This window comes from Pristis pectinata, chromosome 3 (genome assembly GCF_009764475.1).
Source record: "Pristis pectinata isolate sPriPec2 chromosome 3, sPriPec2.1.pri, whole genome shotgun sequence".
NCBI classification, from domain to species: Eukaryota; Metazoa; Chordata; class Chondrichthyes; order Rhinopristiformes; family Pristidae; genus Pristis; species Pristis pectinata.
The window spans coordinates 111,907,368-111,928,481 of NC_067407.1; the positions used below are offsets into that span (position 1 = coordinate 111,907,368).

Consider the following 21,114-nt stretch of genomic DNA (forward strand, 5'->3'; position numbering starts at 1 on the left):
TGGGAGAATCAGGATTTAGTTACCCATAATTTGTTTTCCTAAAATTCAGAAGTATTTATGAAGGGCAAGAAAAAGAAACAGTTTGATAAAAGTTAGTATTTGCTGGGACTGAGGTTTGAAACCCCTCATTCTATCATTCAATTCCGACTGGGTTTGAGGAATTATAATACTACTTCTTTCAACAGCTGACACAATAACACAACAGGGGTCAGTCAGTCTCTCAAGCCTCTTTCACCATTCAGCAAGATCACGGCTAATTCATTCTTGGCTTCGACATCACTTCCTACATTTTCTCAAAACCTTTCATCTCCCTTGTAGTTTAAATGTCAGTAAGTTTCTGCCTTGAATGTACTTAATCACTCCAGCCTTGCAGCTCTCTGGGGGCTGGAGAATTTTAAGGAATTCCAACCCTCCAAGAAGAAATTCTTCCTCTTCATCAGAGATGGGGGATACATTATTCTGAAATTATGTCCCCTACTTCTAGATGACCCTACTAAAGGAAACATCCTCTCAGCACCCACCCTCTCAATCCCTTCCAGAATTTTAAAGATTTCAGTAAGTCACATCCCATTCTCCTATACTCCAATTGATTATAGGCCCAACCTGTTCAACTTTTCTTCATATTAAACCCTTTCATCCCAAGAATCAACCTAGTGAACCTTTTCTGCAAGCATGTCCATTCTTAAATACAAAGACCAAAACTACACAGGTCTCGTGACCGTAAAACTGCATCAAATTTTCTCTTCTTTTATACTCGATACCCCTTTTAATAAAGGCATTCCATTAGACCTCCTAATTGCATGCTAACTTTTGTACAGAATAGAATTTCTACAGAATAACAATCCAGAGGTTCATAGAAATAAAATTAAACAAGATTTAAAAATCAGGACACAAAGTAGTATTGGAACAGGTGACCAAAAGCTTAGTCAAAGAGGCAACAATTGCCTCAAATGAGAATGGGCAAAAAGGAGGTGAAATCCAGAGCTTAGGTCAGGAAAACAGAAGGACTGTTTACCATTCATGGAATAACTAAAATCATAGATGATCAAAAGCCCATCACTGGAGGAGAACTTAGATGTGGCAGAGATTACAGGGAAAAGGAACCAGGCCATTGACAATTTTGAAAATTATTAGAAGAAACTTGAAAATCAACACATCTTAACCAGGAACCAATGCAGACACAGACTGCAGAACTTACATTTATGGAGACAGAAAAGCATCAGAAAAGTCAAATTTTGAGGTAACAAGGAAAGAAATGGGGTTTCAGTAGCAGATAAGTTGAGACGGGGACTGGAGTGGGTGACATTGCTATTAGTTTTTTTTTGGAGGTGACAAAACGAACTACTCTGCAGATTCTTTTTTAAAATTATCGTGGTGGAAGTAGCTTTTTTTTTCTTCCTTGTTATAGGGAAGAAGCTACTTTCTGAAGATACCAATGGCGCCACACACAACTCTACCAGATTACCAAATGAGTTAGAATTATTTCTCATTTTATCTATTTAAACCCAATGAAGGCCTTTGAACCTTTCAGAGCAACATCCACCTCATATGCAAAGTGAGCAAATTTCTAGAATGAGACAAGTGCACTGGATGTGTCAACTTCAGCCAAAACTGAACACAAGTTCAAATAGAAACAAAACACCCCAAGCATAGAAATGCAGAATAGCTTCTAAGTATCTGACTCAGCAACAGGAGTGAAAATAACGTTGCAGCTTAGAAACCCTCAAATGATCTGCACAATTGAGAGGATCATAAGCCCTTGTATTGAGTGTAGGGTGGGAAGAGGGACGTTTATCAAAATGATAGTTTAATAGTGGAGTCAATCAAGATTAAACCATTTCTACAAGTGAAGCTTGATAGCAAAAAAAAACATGCAGCTTTTATTCAGATGCATGCTTTTTATTTTGTACCATGGAGCATTCTGAAGGTCCCACCAATGAAAGATTTAAATTAGTTATTGTAAGGTACAGAAAAGTGCCCAGCGCAAAGTTTGCTGTGACTTCTTTCCTTTATGGTGCTGCCTAATTTCCACTAGCCATACCAGCTTTCGTACAATCAAACTTGGTATGAAATACAAACAGATCAATACATATTAATGCCGGCAAACTTTGCCTTCAATACCTACCACTACATTGCACCATTGATTGAGCTTGATTGGTAAATCACGATGTGATTGAACCCATTTGGCATAGGCTGGGTACATAACTAACAAAATGAACAGAAAAGAAAATTAGCTTTCATCATTGACATAGCTTCCCTTCACAGGATGATCACTTTTAAATATTTGCTTCTGACAAACAGCCAACGATCTTATCTATCCATCTTCAAAATATCCTGTCTGACCTGGTAAGTCTTCCTAGCATTTGTTTTTTTCATTATTGATTTCACTATGGTGAAGTATGAGAGGTTATAGTTCTGTTAAAAGGATTAGGGCTCTTTATGACATCCTATAGGTGTGCCAAAATTATGAGTAGGCTTCATAAAGGTATTTCAGAAAAACACCATCTCCACTATTTTAGAGAATCTGTAATTGGAGGTACAAGTTAAAGAACTTCACTAAAACAAAAGGGAAGAGGTTAGAAGATTTTATTCAAAAATATGGCTTTCAGGGTTATGAAATGTCCTATTGAAAACATCAGTGGACATTTAACAAAAATAGCCACGTATTTGAAGGAGGGACATTTTAAAAGGGAATATCAATTCAATTGGAAGCTCAGTCCAGAGCCAACAATAATCTATTAACCTAAATTGTCTCTGCAATCACAGGCAAACAGGTTGTGACTTCAATCACACTCTACTAGATCCTGTGCTTTGAGTAAAGTCTGAAAAAAGAACTCCAAATCTGCCTATTCAAGTGGATTTTAGAGAACTTGCCCATTTCCTGGAGGGCAAGGAGAGGAGTAAGAGGTTCTCCTGATGTCCAGTTTAATATGTCATCATCAACATTTAAGATCAAAGTCAAAATAACAGGTCATTTATCTTATTGGCAATTTGAGAGATCTTGCTTTGCTTAAACTGGTTATGATATTTATCCACAACATCTATAAAATTAGATGTTAATCACCTTTGAGGGCATTACAATATACTGCCATATTCATGAACTTCTTTATGGTCAAACTATAATAAATAAAGGCCATAAAAGACTAGATTAACTTCTTTCTTACCAGTTTCACTTGTTGGACGAACAGCAATTGGTTCTGCCAGCTCGGTTTTTCCTGATCTCGTCACCCAAGCTACCTAATTTTGAAATAAAATAATAATTAATTATTTCAAGGAGCAAAACAGTCTGTATCATTAGAATACACAGTGTTTTAAATATAATTTTCAATGAAAGAATATTATGGATCAAGTGAATCAAAACCTAGTTTCATACTACTGTCAACAAATTAAAGACTGATATGCAAGTCTTTTATACCCTCAAATCAATTATTGACTTGAAGTTCCAGGGCAAAATTCAGCATTCTTTATACAGACATATCCAGATTCCAAATTTCAGCCCATGTCCAAATCTTATACTGACCATATTATGCAATCACATATCTCTAAAGAGTACTGGATTTCAGATGGACTTTCAAGTACATTTGTTCTTACCTCAGGGGCAAAGTCTGCAATATGAGATTTCTCCCTCTCAAGGGCTGCCTGAGATACAAACATGGGAAAGTAACAGTTTTCCACACCCAGTTTCTTAATCTCACGGTCAAAGAAATCTTTGATGGCTTCCCAGATAGCATATGACCATGGACGGAGAACATAGCAGCCACTAACATCATAATATTCGATCAATTCTGATTTTGTAATGACCTGGGTACAGCAATAAAAAAAAACCCTTTGAGAAGGCAAAAAAAACTATACTTTTAAGAACAAATGTTGCACACATAATCATAAGGATTCACTCAAAAAGGCAACAGTAATCTGGCAACACAGATGGTATTATTACATTTTCCTAGTTTAATGAAGTTTCTATCTGATGCTTTATTATTGTATTTTCGCTCTTCATTTGTACACAAGGCCGGAATTGTATTCTGTTGCAATAACATACAGATAACCAAAGGTAGTGATCTCTGGATTGCTGCCTGTGCCACGCGCCAGGAAGGGACAGAATAAGAAGGTACAGCAGACTAATGAGTGGCTAAAGAGTTGGCGCAGGGGGCAGGGGTTCAGATTTGTGGATCATTGGGATCTCTTCTGGGGTAGGTATGAAATGTACAAAAGGGACGGGTTACACCTGAACTGGAGAGAGACCAATGTCCTTGTGGGCAGGTTTGCTAGCACTGTTGGGGAGAGTTTAATCTAGCTTGGCAGAGGGATGGGAAACCGAGAGTCAGATTAGAGAATGGATCAGTTGGTGTAGAAGTAGATGCAGATGCGATGTGTACAGAGAAGGTGAGGAAGGATAGGCAGGGCACAGGCATAAATGCAATCAGTTAGATGGGTTGAAATGTGTTCACCTAAATGCGAGAAGTGTTAAGAAAAAGGGAGATGAGCATGGATCAGTACATGGAATTACGATGTTGTGGCCATTACAGAGACTTGACTGTCGCAAGGGCAGAAGTGGCTGCTTGAAGTTCTGGGGTTTAGATGTTTCATAAGGGATAGGGAAGGAGGTAGAAGGGGCGGGAGGGGTGGCGTTGCTAATCAGGGATAATATCACAGCTGTAGGAAGGGAGGACATCATAGAAGAATCATCTATTGAGTCAATGTGGCTAGAAGTCAGAAACAGGAAGGGGGCGATCACTGTATTGGGAGTATTCTACAGGCCCCCAAATAGCCACCAGGACACTGAGGAGCAGATAAGTAGGCAGATTTTGGAAAGGGGCAGAAATAACAGGGTTATTGTCATGGGTGACTTCAACTTCCCTAATATTGACTGGCACCTCCTTATTGCAAAAAGTTTAGATGGGGCAGAATTTGTTAGGTATGTACAGGAAGGATTCCTGACACGGTATGTGGACAGGCCAACAAGAGGAGAGGCCATGCTGGATCTGGTATTAAGCAATGAACTTGGTCAGGTTAAAGACCTCTCGGTGGGCGAGCATCAAGGGATAGTCACCACAACTCCCTGACCTTTAGCATAGCCATGGACAAAGATAGCAGTAGACATTATGGGAAAGTATTTAATTGGGTGAGGGCAAATTACGATGGTATTAGGCCAGAAATGGGAACAGATGTTCTCCGGTAAATACACCACAGAAATGTGGAGGTTACTTAGGGATCACTTGCATGTGGTTCTAGATGGGTTTGTCCCGCTGAGACAAAGAAAGGATGGTAGGGTGAAAGAACCGTGGTTAACAAGTGAGGTGGAAGGTTTAGTCAAGAGGAAGAAGAAAGCTTATTTAAGGTTTCAGAAGCAAAAATCAGATAGGGCTCGAGAGTTATAAAGGTAGCCAGGAAGGAGTTTAAGAAGGGACTTAAAAGAGCTAGAAGAGGACATGAGAAGGCCTTGGTAGGTAGGGTTAAGGAAAACCCTAAGGTGTTCTACATATATGTGAGGAACAAGAGGATGACTAGGGTGAGGGTAGGACCGCTCAGGGATAAGGGGGGGAAATATGTGTCTGGAGGCGAAGGAGGTAGGGGAGGTCTTAAGTGAATATTTTGCTTCAGCGTTCACCAGCAAGAGGGACTTCAACGAATGTGAGGTTAACGTAGAACAGGCAAATGTGTTGGAGCATGTTGATGTTAAAAAAAGCAGTGTTGGAGCTATTAAGAAGCATTAGGATAGATAAGTCCCCGGGGTCAGACAGAATATACCCCAGGTTACTATGGGAAGCGAGGGAAGAGATTGCTGGAGCATTAATGATGATCTTTAGAGTCCTCCCTGGCCACAGGAGTGATACTGGAGGATTGGAGGATGGCAAACATTGTTCCATTATTCAAGAAAGGTAAAAGGGATAATCCCGGGAATTATACACCAGAGAGTCTTACGTCAGTGGTGGGCAAACTATTGGAGCAGATTCTTAGAGACAGGATTTATGAGCATTTGGAGAAACACAGTCTTATTAGGGATAGTCAACATGGCTGTGTGAAGGGCAGGTTGTGTCTCATGACCTTAAGAGTTTTTTGAGGAAATGACAAGACAAATTAATGAAGGTATATATGGTGGATGTGGTATATATGGATTTTAGCAAGGCATTTGACAAGGTTCCCCATGATAGGATCATTCAGAAAATCATGTGGTATGGGATCCATGGAAAATTGGCTGTGTGGATTCAAAATTAGCTTGCCCACAGAAGGCAGAGGGTGGTTGTACAAGGAGGGTATTCCACCTGGAGGTCAGTGACTAGTGGTGTTCCACAGGGATCTGTTCTGGGACCCCTACTCTTAGTGATTTATATAAATGATTTGGATGAGGAAGTGTAAGGGTGGGTTGGTAAGTTTGCAGATGACACAAAAGTTGCTGGTGTAGTAGATAGTGAAGAAGGTTGTCATAAGTTGCAATGGGATTTAAACAGGATGCAGAGCTGGGCAGAGAAGTGGCAGATGGAGTTCAATCTGGATAACTGTGAAGTGATACATTTTGGAAGAATGAACTTGAAGGCAGAGTACATGGTTAATGGCAGGATTCTTAGCAGTGTGGCGGAACAGAGAGATCTTGGGTCCAAGTACATAGATCCCTCAAAAGTTGCCTCACAAGTGGATAGGGCAGTTAAGGTGGCGTATGGTGTGCTGGCCTTCATTAGCCGGGGGATTGAGTTCAAGAGCTGAGAGGTAGCGTCGCAGCTCTATAAGACTCTGGTTAGACTACACTTGGAATAATGTTCAGTTCTGGTCACCACACTATAGGAAGCATGCGGAAGCTCTGCAGAGATTTACAAGGATGCTCACTGGGTTGAAGAGCACATCTTACGAAGAGAGGTTGAGAGAGTTAGGGCTTTTCTCTTCGGAGTGACAGGGAATGAGGAGACTTGATAGAGCTATATAAAATTATGAGAGGCATAGACAGAGTGGTCAGCTAGCATCTTTTCCCCTAGGTGGCAATGGCCAATACTAGAGGTCACCTGTTTAAGGTGCATGGAGGAAAGTTCAAGGTAGAAGTCAGAGTTAGTTTTTGTTTTATTACACAGAGAGTGGCGGGTGCCTGAAATGCACTGCCGGGTGTGGTGGTAGGTGTTGATACGATAGGGTCATTTAAGAGACTATTAGATAGGCACATGGACAAAAGAAAAATAGAGGGTTATGGGAGGTGAAGTGGAGAGGGGGGATCGACTGAATGGAGATAAGGTTTAATATCAGTTGGCACAACATCATGGGCCAAAGGGCCCGTACTGTGCTTTACTGTTCTATGCCAACAGTAAGGAGTATCCATCCAGTAGACGAACAGTGACATCCATGTTAAACCAAATGCAATTGCTGCTCAGAGGAACTCACCATTGAGCATCCCAAAATAGTTTCACTAATTACATTAAGTGGGTGCCAAAACATGTGGATTGGTCTCAGGCCAACACAAAAGCCTGAAAATGCTGGTTCACACAACTATAATAAGTTTTTTGAGAATCTGATTATGCTGGGCAAGGCCAGAGTTTGAAGTTGAAATACCATTCAAAGGAATGACACTGAACACAAGCAATTTTCCTCAGTCAGCGATGCCACTAAAAGATGGTAAATGACTGAAAAATGGTAAATATATCTTTTGGCTTAAGTGTTAGCACAATGGTAAGTTTACTACACTTCCCAATTGTGTCACTTCATTTCTTTGAGAACTAGATGTGGGAGCAACTGTACTTTGAAAAGCATTCAGTTTAGAACTTCTCATCCTGCTCAAAAAGAAAAATTCACAAAGACTTACTTGTGAATACCACTCTGACAGATTCTCTTCTTTTTTAGCTTCTAGGCCCAATCTATAAAGAGGATCATATTATTCAGAACCAACAGTGACAAATAATTAATAATTCACTGACTCCATCCTTCATGCTTTACACTTCTAGTTTCACATCCCAAAAGCATGACAAAATGAACCACTTGATTTTTCAGAAAGTGCAAAATTGTATACTGCGTTTTAGTTCAATCTTTAAACTCTTGCAGAATCAAAACTTTTTAAAAAAAGGTTCTCACGCATTTTTTAAAATATTGCCAAAACTTGCAGGTTATAAGACAAAACTAAATGCCATAAGTAGTGTATTAATATACTGGTTATAGAGTCAGAGTTATACAGCATGTAAACAGGCCCTGTAGGCCAACTTTTCCATGCCAACCAAGCTGCCTACGTGAGTTAGTCCCATCGTCTGCGTTTGGCCTACATCCCTCTAAACCTTTCCTATCCAATGTACCTGTGTAAATATCTTTAAATTGTTGTTGTCTAACAACAAGTGCAGAGGAGACTCACCAGGTTGATTCCAGAGATGAGGGGGTTAGCCTATGGGGATAGATAGAGTTGCCTGGGACTATAGTCGCTGGAATTCAGAAGAATGAGGGAGGATCTAATAGAAACATAAAATTATGAAAGGGATGGATAAGATGGAGTCAGGATGGTTGTTTCCACTGGTAGGTGAGACTAGAACTAGGGGATATAACCTCAAGATTCAGGGGAATAGATTAAGGACGGAGATGAGGAGAAACTGCTTTTCCCAGAGAGTAGTGAATCTGTGGAATTCTCTGCCCAGGGACGCAGTAGAGACTACCTCATTAAATATATTTAAGACACACTTAGATAGATTATTGCATAGTTGGGGAAGGGTTGTGGGGGAAAGGCAGATAAGTGGATCTGAGTCCATGGCCAGGTCAGCCATGATCTTATTGAATGGCGGAGCAGGCTCGATGGGCCAGATGGCCTACTCCTGCTCCTATTTCTTATGTTCTTATCCGTCTCTATCACATTCTCTATCACCTCATTCCACGTTCACACCACCCTCTGCGTGAAAAAGTTACCCCTTTTGGTCTCCTTTAACTTTTCTCCCCTCTCATCTTAAGTCTGTGCTCTCTAGTTTTGGACTCAATTACCCCAGGAAAAAGACTACAACCATTCACCTTACTCATGTCCCTCATGATTTTATATTCCTCTAAGGTCACCCCTCAACCTCCCACACTGCAGGGAAAATACAAGCCCCAGCCAATCCAGTCTCTCCTCATAATTCAAGCCTTCCAGTTGCAATAACTTCCTTGTGAATCTTTCCTGCACATTTCCCAGCTTTATGACATCCTTCCTATAGCTAAACAAGAACTGCATATAGTATTCCAAGTGTGGTCTCATGAACATCTTGTATGGATATAACATGACGACGCAACTTGTACTCAATGCCCTTACCGATGAAGGCAAGTATGACAAATGCCTTCTTCACCACCCTGTCTACCTATATCGCCACTTTCAGGGAACTATGTACTTGTACCTCTAGGCTTTTCTGCTCTACAACACTCTTCAGGGCCCTGTCATTTACAGTGCTAGTCCTGGCCTGGTTCAACTTCCCAAAATGCAAAAGTTCGCACTTGTCCCAGTTAAGTTTTATCTGCCATTCCTTGGCTCACTTTCCCAGTAGATCTAGGTCTTGTTGTAATATTAGATAACCTTCTTCACTGTTCACTATACCACCAATTTTGGCATCATCTGCAAACTTACTAACCATGCTAACTACACTCTCATCCATATAGTTAATATAGACAACAAACAGTATTTTATATAAATATCCAGACCAAACTAAGTTATGAGGATTTTTTTTCTGAGATCACAGGGATCTCAGGAATGCACTGGGTTGGTATGTAATAATGTTCTTTTAGCTCTGGAACCCAGTTATAACAAGGAAGTGCCATTTCATGTGTCTTTACAAACTATATATAGCATTATTGAGAGCAGCTTAATTTTAGTTTCAGGAATAATACAGCATAGAAAGATGGCGTTGAACCCACTAAACCTGTACCTACTCTTTTAATGAACTATTTAATTAATCCCACTCAATTTGGATTTTTCCTAGAGCTATACAAACTCTTGGCAGCAATAAATAACACAACAAAGTTAATCACAATCTCAATGCTATGAAGTCTATAAAAATGCTCAGTATGGGAAGAGCAAGATAAAACTGACACTGATGCACAGAAGGCATTCTCAGGCTGTGGGTGGGAGTATGGTTGGATGCATTATTTTATTTGGCACCTGGCCCATTCTACTCCCAATCATTTCCACTGACATCTGGCAGCAAATTTTTTTTAGCACAGATATCCCTCACTTTCAATGAGGAGTAAAACAAAATGTTGTGCAATATTTATGAAAGATTAAAGCTATTAGAAGTCATTTCAAATCTGTCACAATATCTTAAGCTTTAAGTTCCCAGTTCCTGCTTTTGTCCAAGAAATACAAGATAGTTCATAAGGTTGTGCTCCTGATCCGACCATTTTTGTACTCTAAGGGTCAAGGGGCAACTGCCAGTATGGTGGGATTTTCACACTGGGGCCAAATGGGAGCACAAATTAGATAATTTTGATCACAATATCGACCCGTTTCCAACTAATCTTGTTTACCAAGTTTCTATTCTTTGGAGCACACTTAAGTGAATTTGTTTTGATGTTTACTCACCGGGTCTGCTTCTTTGGCCCTTGACCTTCACCTGTACCTCCACTGCTTGATCCTTGCTCCTGTTCTTTTGTGATTTTCTTCTGTTCCTCAGATTTTTCAGATTTATCCTGCTTCTCAGATTTGTTTTGTTTTTCTTTTTTCTTTTTGTTCCTGTCATCACCACCAGCAGCTGGTTTATATTCCGCTCCTGTTAAAGCTTTATACTGGCACTTCAAATTAAGGAGCAAGGCGACAGCAGCATCTATCATCTCCTAGAAAAAAAAGCAGAGGGAGACTTGTATGAAAAAAAGAAGTGCATTACAAACTTCATGTTACATTAATGTGCACTAAATTTATAGCACCCAAAAATGGAAAATGTTATCATTTCAGGAATGCTAGCTTGGCCTGGGGAAACTAACAATTTTGCCCCCAGGTAGGGCAACCAATTTTAGATACAAACTTATACTCCATGTAAGCTACTCGATCAGTCCTTCTGACTGAGATTGGTACAAATTTATCATTTTTTTTTACTCCAATTCACTAGGAACCAGGCTGGTGAAGTACTTCAATGTAGAAATAATTCTCAGCAACATGGCATGTTTCAAGCCTCTACTGGAAGCTAACATCCTGAATTTCAGTGTAATTATCTCAACCTTCATTTATAATTCATATTACTTTCATACTTTAAACTGAATTATTCACCTCTTTTGAGCAAAGGTATATTTCTATTGAAGTATACCAACATCTGATCTGAAAGAATTGCTACTTTTTACTCCTTTGTATGAATATGGCAGCGACACCCTATAGGTTCAATAACTGAAGAATCCCATGGCATTACCTTAGAAACTTTCTCTGCTTTGAGTTTGCGTACAACTTCTCCTTGTTCTGCCACCTTATTGTACAGTGCTTTCTCATCAAGTCCAGATGCTTCCGTAGAGCAGCTCATGGCTGGAGTTACTGCTTCTGCCACTGCAGCAGGTGGCTTCCCTGGTTTGTACTCCTCCCCAGTCTTCTGTTTAAACTCTGTTTTTAAAGCTATAAGTGTTTTCACTGCTTCATCCACATGACTCTGAATAATGAAGTAATAATTAAACAAAAATAAAAAGTAAATAAAATAGAAAGAAATAGAAAGCCAGAAAAAGATATAAACAGAAATATAAAGATATACAGTTCTTGAATCTGCATGAACATGCCTCTTTTTTTTGTCATATTTCATTCACAGTTCAAGCAAAATAAATGCATTTCTTAGAGAAAAAAATACATTTATACATTACATATGATGTAATTTAACATGTTAAATCACAAAAGATGATAGAAAAATTTTAAAAATTGCGAAGATCTTCCTGTCATTAGGTTTGGAATAGGTCTGTTCACTGATGGCCCCATCTTTCTTTTCCATTCACAAGTCCTTCAACAGTGAAACAGTACGCATCGACCAACAGCAGACTAAAATATTGAGGGATGCAATGATATAAGTGACAAGAACGACAATTTGATAAAGAGAAAACCCTTATCTCCTTTAAACCTTCAAAGCTTCCACTTCTGACTGGTCCTTGCATTAAATTCCTGGAGTCATCAATGAAAATCTTAATTGAAAACAGACAAAACACCATAGCAGCTGAACATGCAGTGGAAAGTGACTCGCCTCCTGACTTCTTATGTACAATGCATAAACTTCATGTTAGAAGTAGGAAAAAATACTTGCTCATCTGGATAAATGCAGCCATAACGGTCAAAAACAAACAAAAAAAAATAAGTCTTGGCTTGATATACACTCAACCAAATGAATTTATACCAAGCCAAAGCCTCAACTACCAGGCAAAACATTTAACTATTCCAATATTTCAACATGCATTTCAGAATTCTTGGCTAGTGAGAATGTATGACTAATAAAACAAGCAAAAATGTAGTTAGATTAGGATAGAAAATACCCACATCATCACATATTAAAAATGTGACTGCTTAATCATCCCATCAATTAAAAGTTATTACACATGATGAAACTTCATTAGCTCAAAGTTTTATCAATTCAATCCATACTACAGTATCAGTGATTGCTTCACTTCAGATATTAATGCAAGGGTCAAATAGAGAGTTGGTTTCATCTGAAATAATATAGGAAAATGCTGGAAAAACTCTATGGTAACTCAGGTCAGGCAGCATCTGTGGAAAGGGAAATAGCCAAGGTTTCAGCTCAAAGGCCCTTCATCAGAACAGTTATCTTCTGTTATTATTTCAGATTTCCAGCATCTGCAGTCTTTTTGATTTTTCAGTTGGTTTCATCTGCTGGATTTACATTTACCAATATTTTGGCATAATTAGAAACCCGTTAAATAACAAAAGTTCACTCAAAACTAATTAAAAAACCTGCATTTCTTTTGTCAGTGAAAAGGTAATTATGTTTCCATATTTTAATGAGGAGGAAAAGGCACATCTTAAACTTTTAAGAGGATAAAGATACCTTGGGTGCTTTTTCTGCTTTGAGTTTTCGAACAACTTCGCCTTGTTGAAACACCTTGTCATACAGAACATTGCTATTATTTGTGTCCATGGTCTTGGATGCAAAGAGAGGGCTATCAATTGATGCCGGTGGCTTTCCAGGCTTGTATTCGGTACCAGTCTTTTTCTTATATTCAGCTTTCAAAGTTAACAGTCCTTTAACTGCAATATCCACCTCTTCTTTGGATGCTTTCTTTGCCTTCAGTTCACGCACTACCTCACCTTGTTGAGCTACTTTGTTGTAAATTGCAACAAGGTCCACTGCATCATTTGTTGAGGCAGATGAAACATCAAGTGATGATGCATTTGCAGCTACAGAATCAGTTTTAATCTAAAATAATGAAAATGTTTATAGAATCAGTTCAACTGCATCCTTGAATTTAAATACTTTATTACTTTTTATATGCATCATCTGTTAAAAGGAAACAGCAAACTCAGAAAGTGCTCACATGCACTGATTTTAACTGTTTCTCCCCATAATTAACAGCGCATTAATTACTGGAAGAATAAACCATACTTGAAGTTGGCAATCCAGTCAAATACATCAGTAGAAACATAATGGCCTAATCAGTGTTGCGCAATTAATGCCTTATATGAAAAATTGTTTCCACTTAATTCTCACAGTTCTCCCAAAGGGAACTTGCTGACGGAAGCTGGCCTGAGGAAAATGAGATCAAGTGGGTGGTGGTGGTGGTGCAGTGGGGGAAAGAGGAGAAGCAAAATGAGTCCCAGCCACAAAATAACTGAAAGTATTCTCAGTAGACCCAGCCATACCATCTGACTAGGGCAACTGTCAAGGCTTGAACATTTCTGACATTCTGAAACAGTCAAAACACATTTTTTTAACTAGTACATATTATTAAAAAAATAAGTATTTAAATATAAAAATCAGAACACAAGTAAACTGAGACACAAGTTGCTTGAACAAATTATCCATTGTATTTGGCGGTTACACTTTTTAATTTTCTATCCTTAACCAAACTCATGGAGTGCAGCATCTGAGCAAAACAAAAAAATGCTGGCAAATACCTCTGCATTCGTATGTACATGTACATGTATATAAATCCTAAATTTGATAGGACCAAGTGTTGGAATACCAAAATTTCCAACAATTTCCCACAAAATTCAGGCCTGTACCTTGGAGATGAACCGCCAACTTAGAACGCAAACTAACCAAAAGAAAATGAAGTACAAAACAGTAACTGTTATACACAAAGTGGTTTTCATACGATGACCATTCCATACCTCTGAGTACCTGTAACAGACACTGGAAAGCACGAATGGTATCTCTGTAAATTCCTCCAAATCTATTACCAGGACAATGTTAGCATTCTCCTCTAGGCCAACATCCTGAGCACCACTTAGCTATAATGGGCAGACCATGCATGCCTGACACCAGTCTCCCAAAACAGATTTCCTATTTCAACCTTTGTCACAGCAAAAGATAGCCAGGTGTACAAAGGAAAAAATTCAATGTCCCTTTGAAAATGTGCAACATCAATAATGATTCCTGTGAATGCATGACCACTCAAAGTGGTGAAGGAACATTGAGAACCTCAAGAAATCTTAATAAGAGTGAACTTTTTCCATTAAATATGCAAATCCCAATTTACAGGCAATTACCTTTTAGATTGGTAACTGACTATTTTATGTATTTAGGTGTTAAAATTACCAAGAAACACAAGGACTTATTTAAAGCTAATCTATTGCCTTTAATTGACCACATTAAACAATTATTTACTAAATGGTCCCCACTATCTTTATCATTGGTAGGCTGAATTAATGCAGTTAAGATGAATATTTTACCAAGATTTTTATATTTATTTCAAGAGATTCCAACTTTCATCCCAAAATCTTTTTTTGACACTACTGATTCTAAAATTCTTTCATATATTTGGCAGAATAAAAACCCAAGGTTAAGTAAGAAATATTTACAAAAATCTAAAAAAGGATGGTGGTATGGCCCTGCCTAACTTTAGGTTATATTATTGGGCAATTAATATCAGATATTTCATTTCTTGGATACAAGATTCAGATGTAATTCAGTGCCCCAAATGGGTACACCTTGAGCACCAATCAGAACTTGAATTTTCATTAGTTTCTATTTTAGGAGCTTCATTCCCTTTTGCACTTACCAAATTAAGTAAACATATGCTTAACCCAATTGATAAACATATAATACGAATATGGTTTCACTTTCGTAAATTTTTTGAATTGAATAAATTTAACTTGTCAAGTCCCATTCAATCTAATTTTTTTCTTTCATCCATCCAGAGTTGACTCAGCTTTTTCCATATGGAAAAGGAAGGGAATAGTATGTTTTTGTGATTTATTCATTGACAACTGTTTTTCATCTTTTGAACAATTGTCTAACAAATACAAATTTGCCTAGATCACATTTTTTTCGATATTTGCAGATTAGAAATTTTTTAAAAGCTACTATACCCTCTTTTCCGACAGTTTACAAAACTGAAATTACGGAAGAAATTTTAGGTCTTAATCCTTATCAGAAGGGCTTGATAGCAATAATCTATGATTTAATTATGAAAATACGTCCAGAATCACTGGACAAAATTAAGAATGAATGGGAAAGCGAACTCCAGACATCTTTACCTACAGAGGCATGGAAAAAAAATTCTCCACTTAGTTAATACATCTTCAATGTGTGCCAGACACTCTTTGATACAGTTTAAGGTAGTTCACAGGACCCACATGTCAAAAGATAAGCTAGCCCGTTATTATCACCATATAAATCCTATATGTGACAGATGTAAATCGAATGTGGCTTCTTTGACACATGTTTTGGTCCTGTCCTCTTCTGGAAAAATATTGGAAAGACATTTTTAACATTATTTCAAATGTATTGAATATTGATTTACAACCTCACCCTATCACTGCAACTTTTGGATGACCAAGGATAGAGTCTGGCCATTTATCTGCTTCCACTAACCGTATGATTGCCTTTGTTACATTAATGGCCAAACAATCCATTTTGCTTAAATGGAAGGATCTAATACCCCCTACTACTTTTCAATGGTTCTCTCAAACTATATCATGTTTAAACTTGGAAAAAATTAGAAGTGGTACTGTCGATCCTTTGCTTAAATTTGAAGATACTTGGAGTCCATTTATTCAATATTTTTGCATGATATAGATCCCCTTTCAATAACTTTCCAATTTAGAGGAACTGAGTTGATGACATAATATTGCTCTGTTTCTACTGAGAAATTTCAGTCCAGTCTTTTTTTTATCTTTTTGGGGTTTTTTTTGAAATTTTTCTGTTTAGTTTAGTTTGGTTTGATTTGATTTGATATATTGTTTATAATTTTTCTTATTGATTTGGGTTTTTTTCTTTCTTTTATATATATAATAAATCTTTTTCTTTCCTTTCTTTTATATTATATTCATTTACTAAGAGATCGTGGGATCTATAGTTTTTTTTATATTTTATTGTTCTTTATGATTATCTATGCTATAATTGTTCTCCTGACCTCTTTGTATTACATGTACAAACATTGATGTTATATATTAATATGTATTAATTTGAAAACTAATAAAAAGATTGAAAAAGAAAGAAAGAAATAGAACCTCAAGACCATTTGTAGGGAGCTCACAGAAACCCAGCCTCAATGGTAAAAGGTGCACATTCCCCAATCTACCCACCTACCCATCAGGCACTTCCTGCCACACGTGGTAGGGTTTGCAGGTCTCACATCGGCCAAATCAACCACCTTAGAATGCACGGAACTGGATTGGGAACAGTAATCTTTGACCCTAAGATAGTTGTTAAGACTGACTACTAATTGTGCTTAAAGACAATTCTGATTGAAAAACCTCAAAAACAAGATACAATAAATCTACATAAATACAAGGTTCTCTCCTTGTGGAATCAGTTCTTGCTTCGCCAACTCACTGTCAGACCATGGAAGAAATAAAACCAATAGGCTTTTAAATTACCTGGATTTTACAGCAAGCTATGACACTGAATCTACTTAAATAAACTAGGCCAGTCAAAACAAATTTTTTAAAAATTTCAGTCAAAGGATGTGGGCTTCGAAGGAAAAGTCAGCATTTAACCGCTCATCCCTAAATGCCCTTGAGAAGGTAGCAGTGAGCTGCCTTCCTGAACCGCTGCAGTCCTTGAGGTGCGAGTATGCTCACAATGCCGTTGGGGGGTGAATTCCAAGATTTTGACCCAGGACAGTGAAGGTATTGTGATATATTTCCAAGTCAGGATGGTGTGTGGCTTGGAGGTCAACTTCCAGGTGATGGTGTTCCTTTTGTTGCCCCTGTCCTTCTAGCTGGTTGAGGTTGTGGAAAGTACTGTCTAAGGAATCCTGGTGAATTGCTGCAGTGCATCCTGTAGATGGTACAAGCTGCTTCTACTGTGCATCAGTGGTAGTTTGAGTGAATGGTTGTGGATGGGATGCCTAGAAAGCTGGCTGCTGTGTCCTGTACTGTGTTGAGCTTCTTGAGTGTTGTTGAAACTGCACTCATCCAGGCAAGTGGAGAGTATTCCATCACACTCTTGACTTCAACCTTGTAGAGGCTTTGGGGAGTTAGGAGGCGAGTTACTCACCTCAGGATTCTTAACCTCTCCTCCACTCTTGTAGCCACATTGTGCATATGGCTATGCCAGTTCAGTTTCTGGTCAATGGTAACCCTCAGGATATTGATAGTGGGGGCATTCAGGGTGGTAATGCTGATGAATGTCAGGGAGTGATAGCTGGATTTTCTCTTGTTAGAGATCATCATTACCTGGCACTTGTGTGGCATTAATGTTACTTTCCACCTATCAGTCCAGGCCTGGCCATGTTCCAGGTCTTGCTACATTTAGATGTGGACTGCTTCATCATCTGAGGAATCGCGAATATGCAATCATCAGCAAACATCCTACTTCTGACATCATGATTGAAGGAAGGTCATTGATGAAGCAGCTGAAGATGGTTTGGGCGGAGGGATTTCCGATTCCCATTGACTCCAGTTTAGCTAGGGCTCCTTGATGCCATTCTCGATCAAGTGCTGCCTTGATATCAAGGGCAGTTACACTCACTTCACCCCTGGAGTTCAGCTGTTTCATCCACGTTTGGACTAAGGCTGTAATGAAGTCAGGAGCTGAGTGACTTTGGCGGAATCCAAACTGGGCTTCTGTGAGCAGGTTAAGGGGTAAGCAAGTGCGGCTTGATAGCACCATCGATTATCCCTTCTATCACCTTGCTGATGATTGAGAGTAGACTAATGGGGCAGTGATTGGCCGGGCTGGATTTTTCCTGCTTCTTATGGACAGGACATACCTTGGCCACATTGTTAGGTAGATGCCAGTGCTGTAAGCTGTATCAGAACAGCTTGCCCCAGGGCATAGCAAGTTCTGGAGCACAAACCGTCAGTCCTATTGCCAGAATGTTGGCAGGGTCCATAGCCTTTGCTGATTCCAATGCCTTCAGAGTTTCTTGATGTCACATGGAACAAATCATATTGGCTAAAAACTGGCATCTACCACGATAAGATCACTATCAAGTGATAAATTTCCCTATTAGAATATCGATTGGGTTAAAAATAAACTTAACAGTCTACACATTTAAAGAGTCGTTCTTACCACTTTAATTGCATCAAGTTTGCTCTTTTCCTTGGAACCAGAGGTAGGCATTTCCTTGGTATGACCATCAGGGATGTAAATCAGTACACAAGGAGATTCTTTGCAACTGTATGGGCTAAATCAAAACCAGAAAATTACATGACTGACATCAATCAAATTATAAACAGGTAATTTTTTAAAGCTTCTTTATAATATGTAGCTCTTTGAAACAATACAATGCAACTTTCATATTTGTACTGCCCTGGAGTGCAGAATTCAAATTAACTCTACACCAAGGTCTAAAAAAGTTGTTAAACATCATTACAACAGATTGCCAATTTCAATGAATGATCTGCCATATTTTAGAAATGTTTATGCTCTAAATGAAAAAATGGTAGACAGTGAACATACAGATAACATATCTAATGGTTACTACACTTTTATCACCATTAGGCAACATTTATCACATCTCTTACCATAAGACCATTAAACCAGAAATATTAATAGTTCTTCTTTTGTTGGATATTCTTCCCATATAACATGTCAGATTACCACAACTGCTTACCTAACTGGTTCAAATGGCTGGTCACAGATAAAAAACCCTCTTCTTTGCAGCTGAATGATGTCTCCTTTTTTCAGATCTCTCAGACAAGGGTCACCCAACATTAGTTCTTCTTTCTAAAAAAAAAATTTCTCTTCAATTAATTCACTCAAACAATTTCCAATGTTAGACTATAATGCAGAGCTCCAAAATCTGAAACTACCCAAAATAGCTCACTCAAACAAAATGCTTCATCAATTATGCTTGGGCAATTTTCACTTGAGCAGTCAAGGGTACACTAAACTCATTTGCATTACTCAAGTTCAAAATTAAGCTGCCCATCCCTTCTAGGCACTTGATACAATAACTCATTGTCAACAAAGGCTACACCCATAGGAAATTTGTACAATAGGAACAATTTTACAGAACAATGGAACATCATTTGAAATTTATTGACTATAAAAAGTACAAATCAAAAGTAAAGAATCCTGAGTGAACTAGAAAATTAACAACATATTTCAGGAAACTTTGGATTAATGTACTGTGCTGCTGCAAAAAGCTACTTTTCATAGTATTAATACCCTGCGTATGTATACCTATGACAACAATAAACTTGAACTTGAATTGAAATTGTCACTTCCAACTCTGTTACCATTCAACAAGTTTTATCTCCTGCAAAGTTTCATTGTGATTGTTTGCCAACACTGAAAATGCAGTGTGTAAAAGTGAAGAAAATAATTAAAAGTTCATGCCCGTTTCTAGTTATTTTCTATAGTGCCAATGAACAAAATTATTGGTTATAAATCATATTAGAGATTATATAATCTTAACTGTGAAATTATCACAAACTCTTAGAGAAGACTCCTATTAGGAATTAGAAATAAAGTTTGTATCATCTAAATTATAGAGTCAGAGTTGTACAACATACAAACAGGTCCCTTGGCCCACCACATCCATGTGAACCATCATGCCTATCTATACTGATCCCACATCCCTCTATGTCTTGCTCATTCAAGTACCTTTCCAGATGCTCCTTAAATGTTAATACTGTTCCTGGCTCCACCACTTCGTCTGACAGCCCACTCCAGATACCAACTACATTTTGTGTGAAAAATTTACATCTCAGATCCTCTTTAAACCTCCTCCCTCTCACCTTAAATTTACACCCTCTTGTTTTAGACACCCGTACCATGGGAAATGGGCTCTGGCTTCATACTCTATTCATGCCTCTCATAATTATATATACATCTATCATGTTAGCCTCCTTTGCTCCTAGCCTATCCAACCTCTCCTTATAACTCAAGCCCTTCAATTCAGGCAACATCCCATCCTCATGAATCTTTTCTGCATCCTTTCTTGCTTAATCACGTCATTCCTGTAGTGTGGCAACCAGAACGGCACACAATACTCCAAGTGCAGCCTAAACAACATATTGTACATGAATAATCCATTAATTTGACTGAAGTTCCATCTTGCAACTAACAGTAACTGGCACTACAAATGATTACCTTGCTGTTTCGGTTAACGTATTCCTTGAAATCTTCATCCTTGCCAATGACAGGTTTACTTATTAGATGCTCATAATAGACACATACTGTGGGGATCAATGGAGCTTGTGGAGTCTCAGTTAACCATGTAATCTTTGTTGTTTTCTTATAATCCTTGTTTTCTAGATTTAACTTTGCTTCAAGTGATTCAACTTTCCCTCTGGAATCTCTAAAATAAAAAGTTTTATTAAAGCTGATACATATCCCAGAGTTTTATAAAAAAAACAAAGAAAGTCATGTTCTTCTGAATAAAGCAGCAACATTCATACTTGTGTTTCTTACCTGTTAATTTTAGTGATGTTAATGTTACCCCAATTGATGAAAGTAACCATTTCTCCCTCCATGAACGTTTCTGCATCTGCTCCCTCTATTAGCACTTTGGTTCCATACCACACAGGTTTCAGCCCTACATCCAGATTCTGACAGAAAGAGCAGGAAACAAAGAAAAAAAATACAACACTCAGTGAAGGGATTT

The 21,114-nt window shown here is 38.3% G+C and overlaps 1 protein-coding gene across 1 annotated transcript in view; it reads right to left on the minus strand.

Annotated features, from left to right (window-relative positions):
• The window catches only part of eprs1 (glutamyl-prolyl-tRNA synthetase 1), a 65,139-nt gene that overhangs the window by 13,369 nt on the left and 30,656 nt on the right, over positions 1-21,114 (minus strand). Inside the window, 11 exon segments of the mRNA XM_052010965.1 lie at positions 2,126-2,205; positions 3,165-3,237; positions 3,592-3,801; positions 7,784-7,835; positions 10,499-10,749; positions 11,316-11,546; positions 12,939-13,307; positions 18,573-18,687; positions 19,117-19,229; positions 20,601-20,808; positions 20,922-21,058. Of these exon segments, the coding sequence (XP_051866925.1) occupies positions 2,126-2,205; positions 3,165-3,237; positions 3,592-3,801; positions 7,784-7,835; positions 10,499-10,749; positions 11,316-11,546; positions 12,939-13,307; positions 18,573-18,687; positions 19,117-19,229; positions 20,601-20,808; positions 20,922-21,058 (1,839 nt within the window).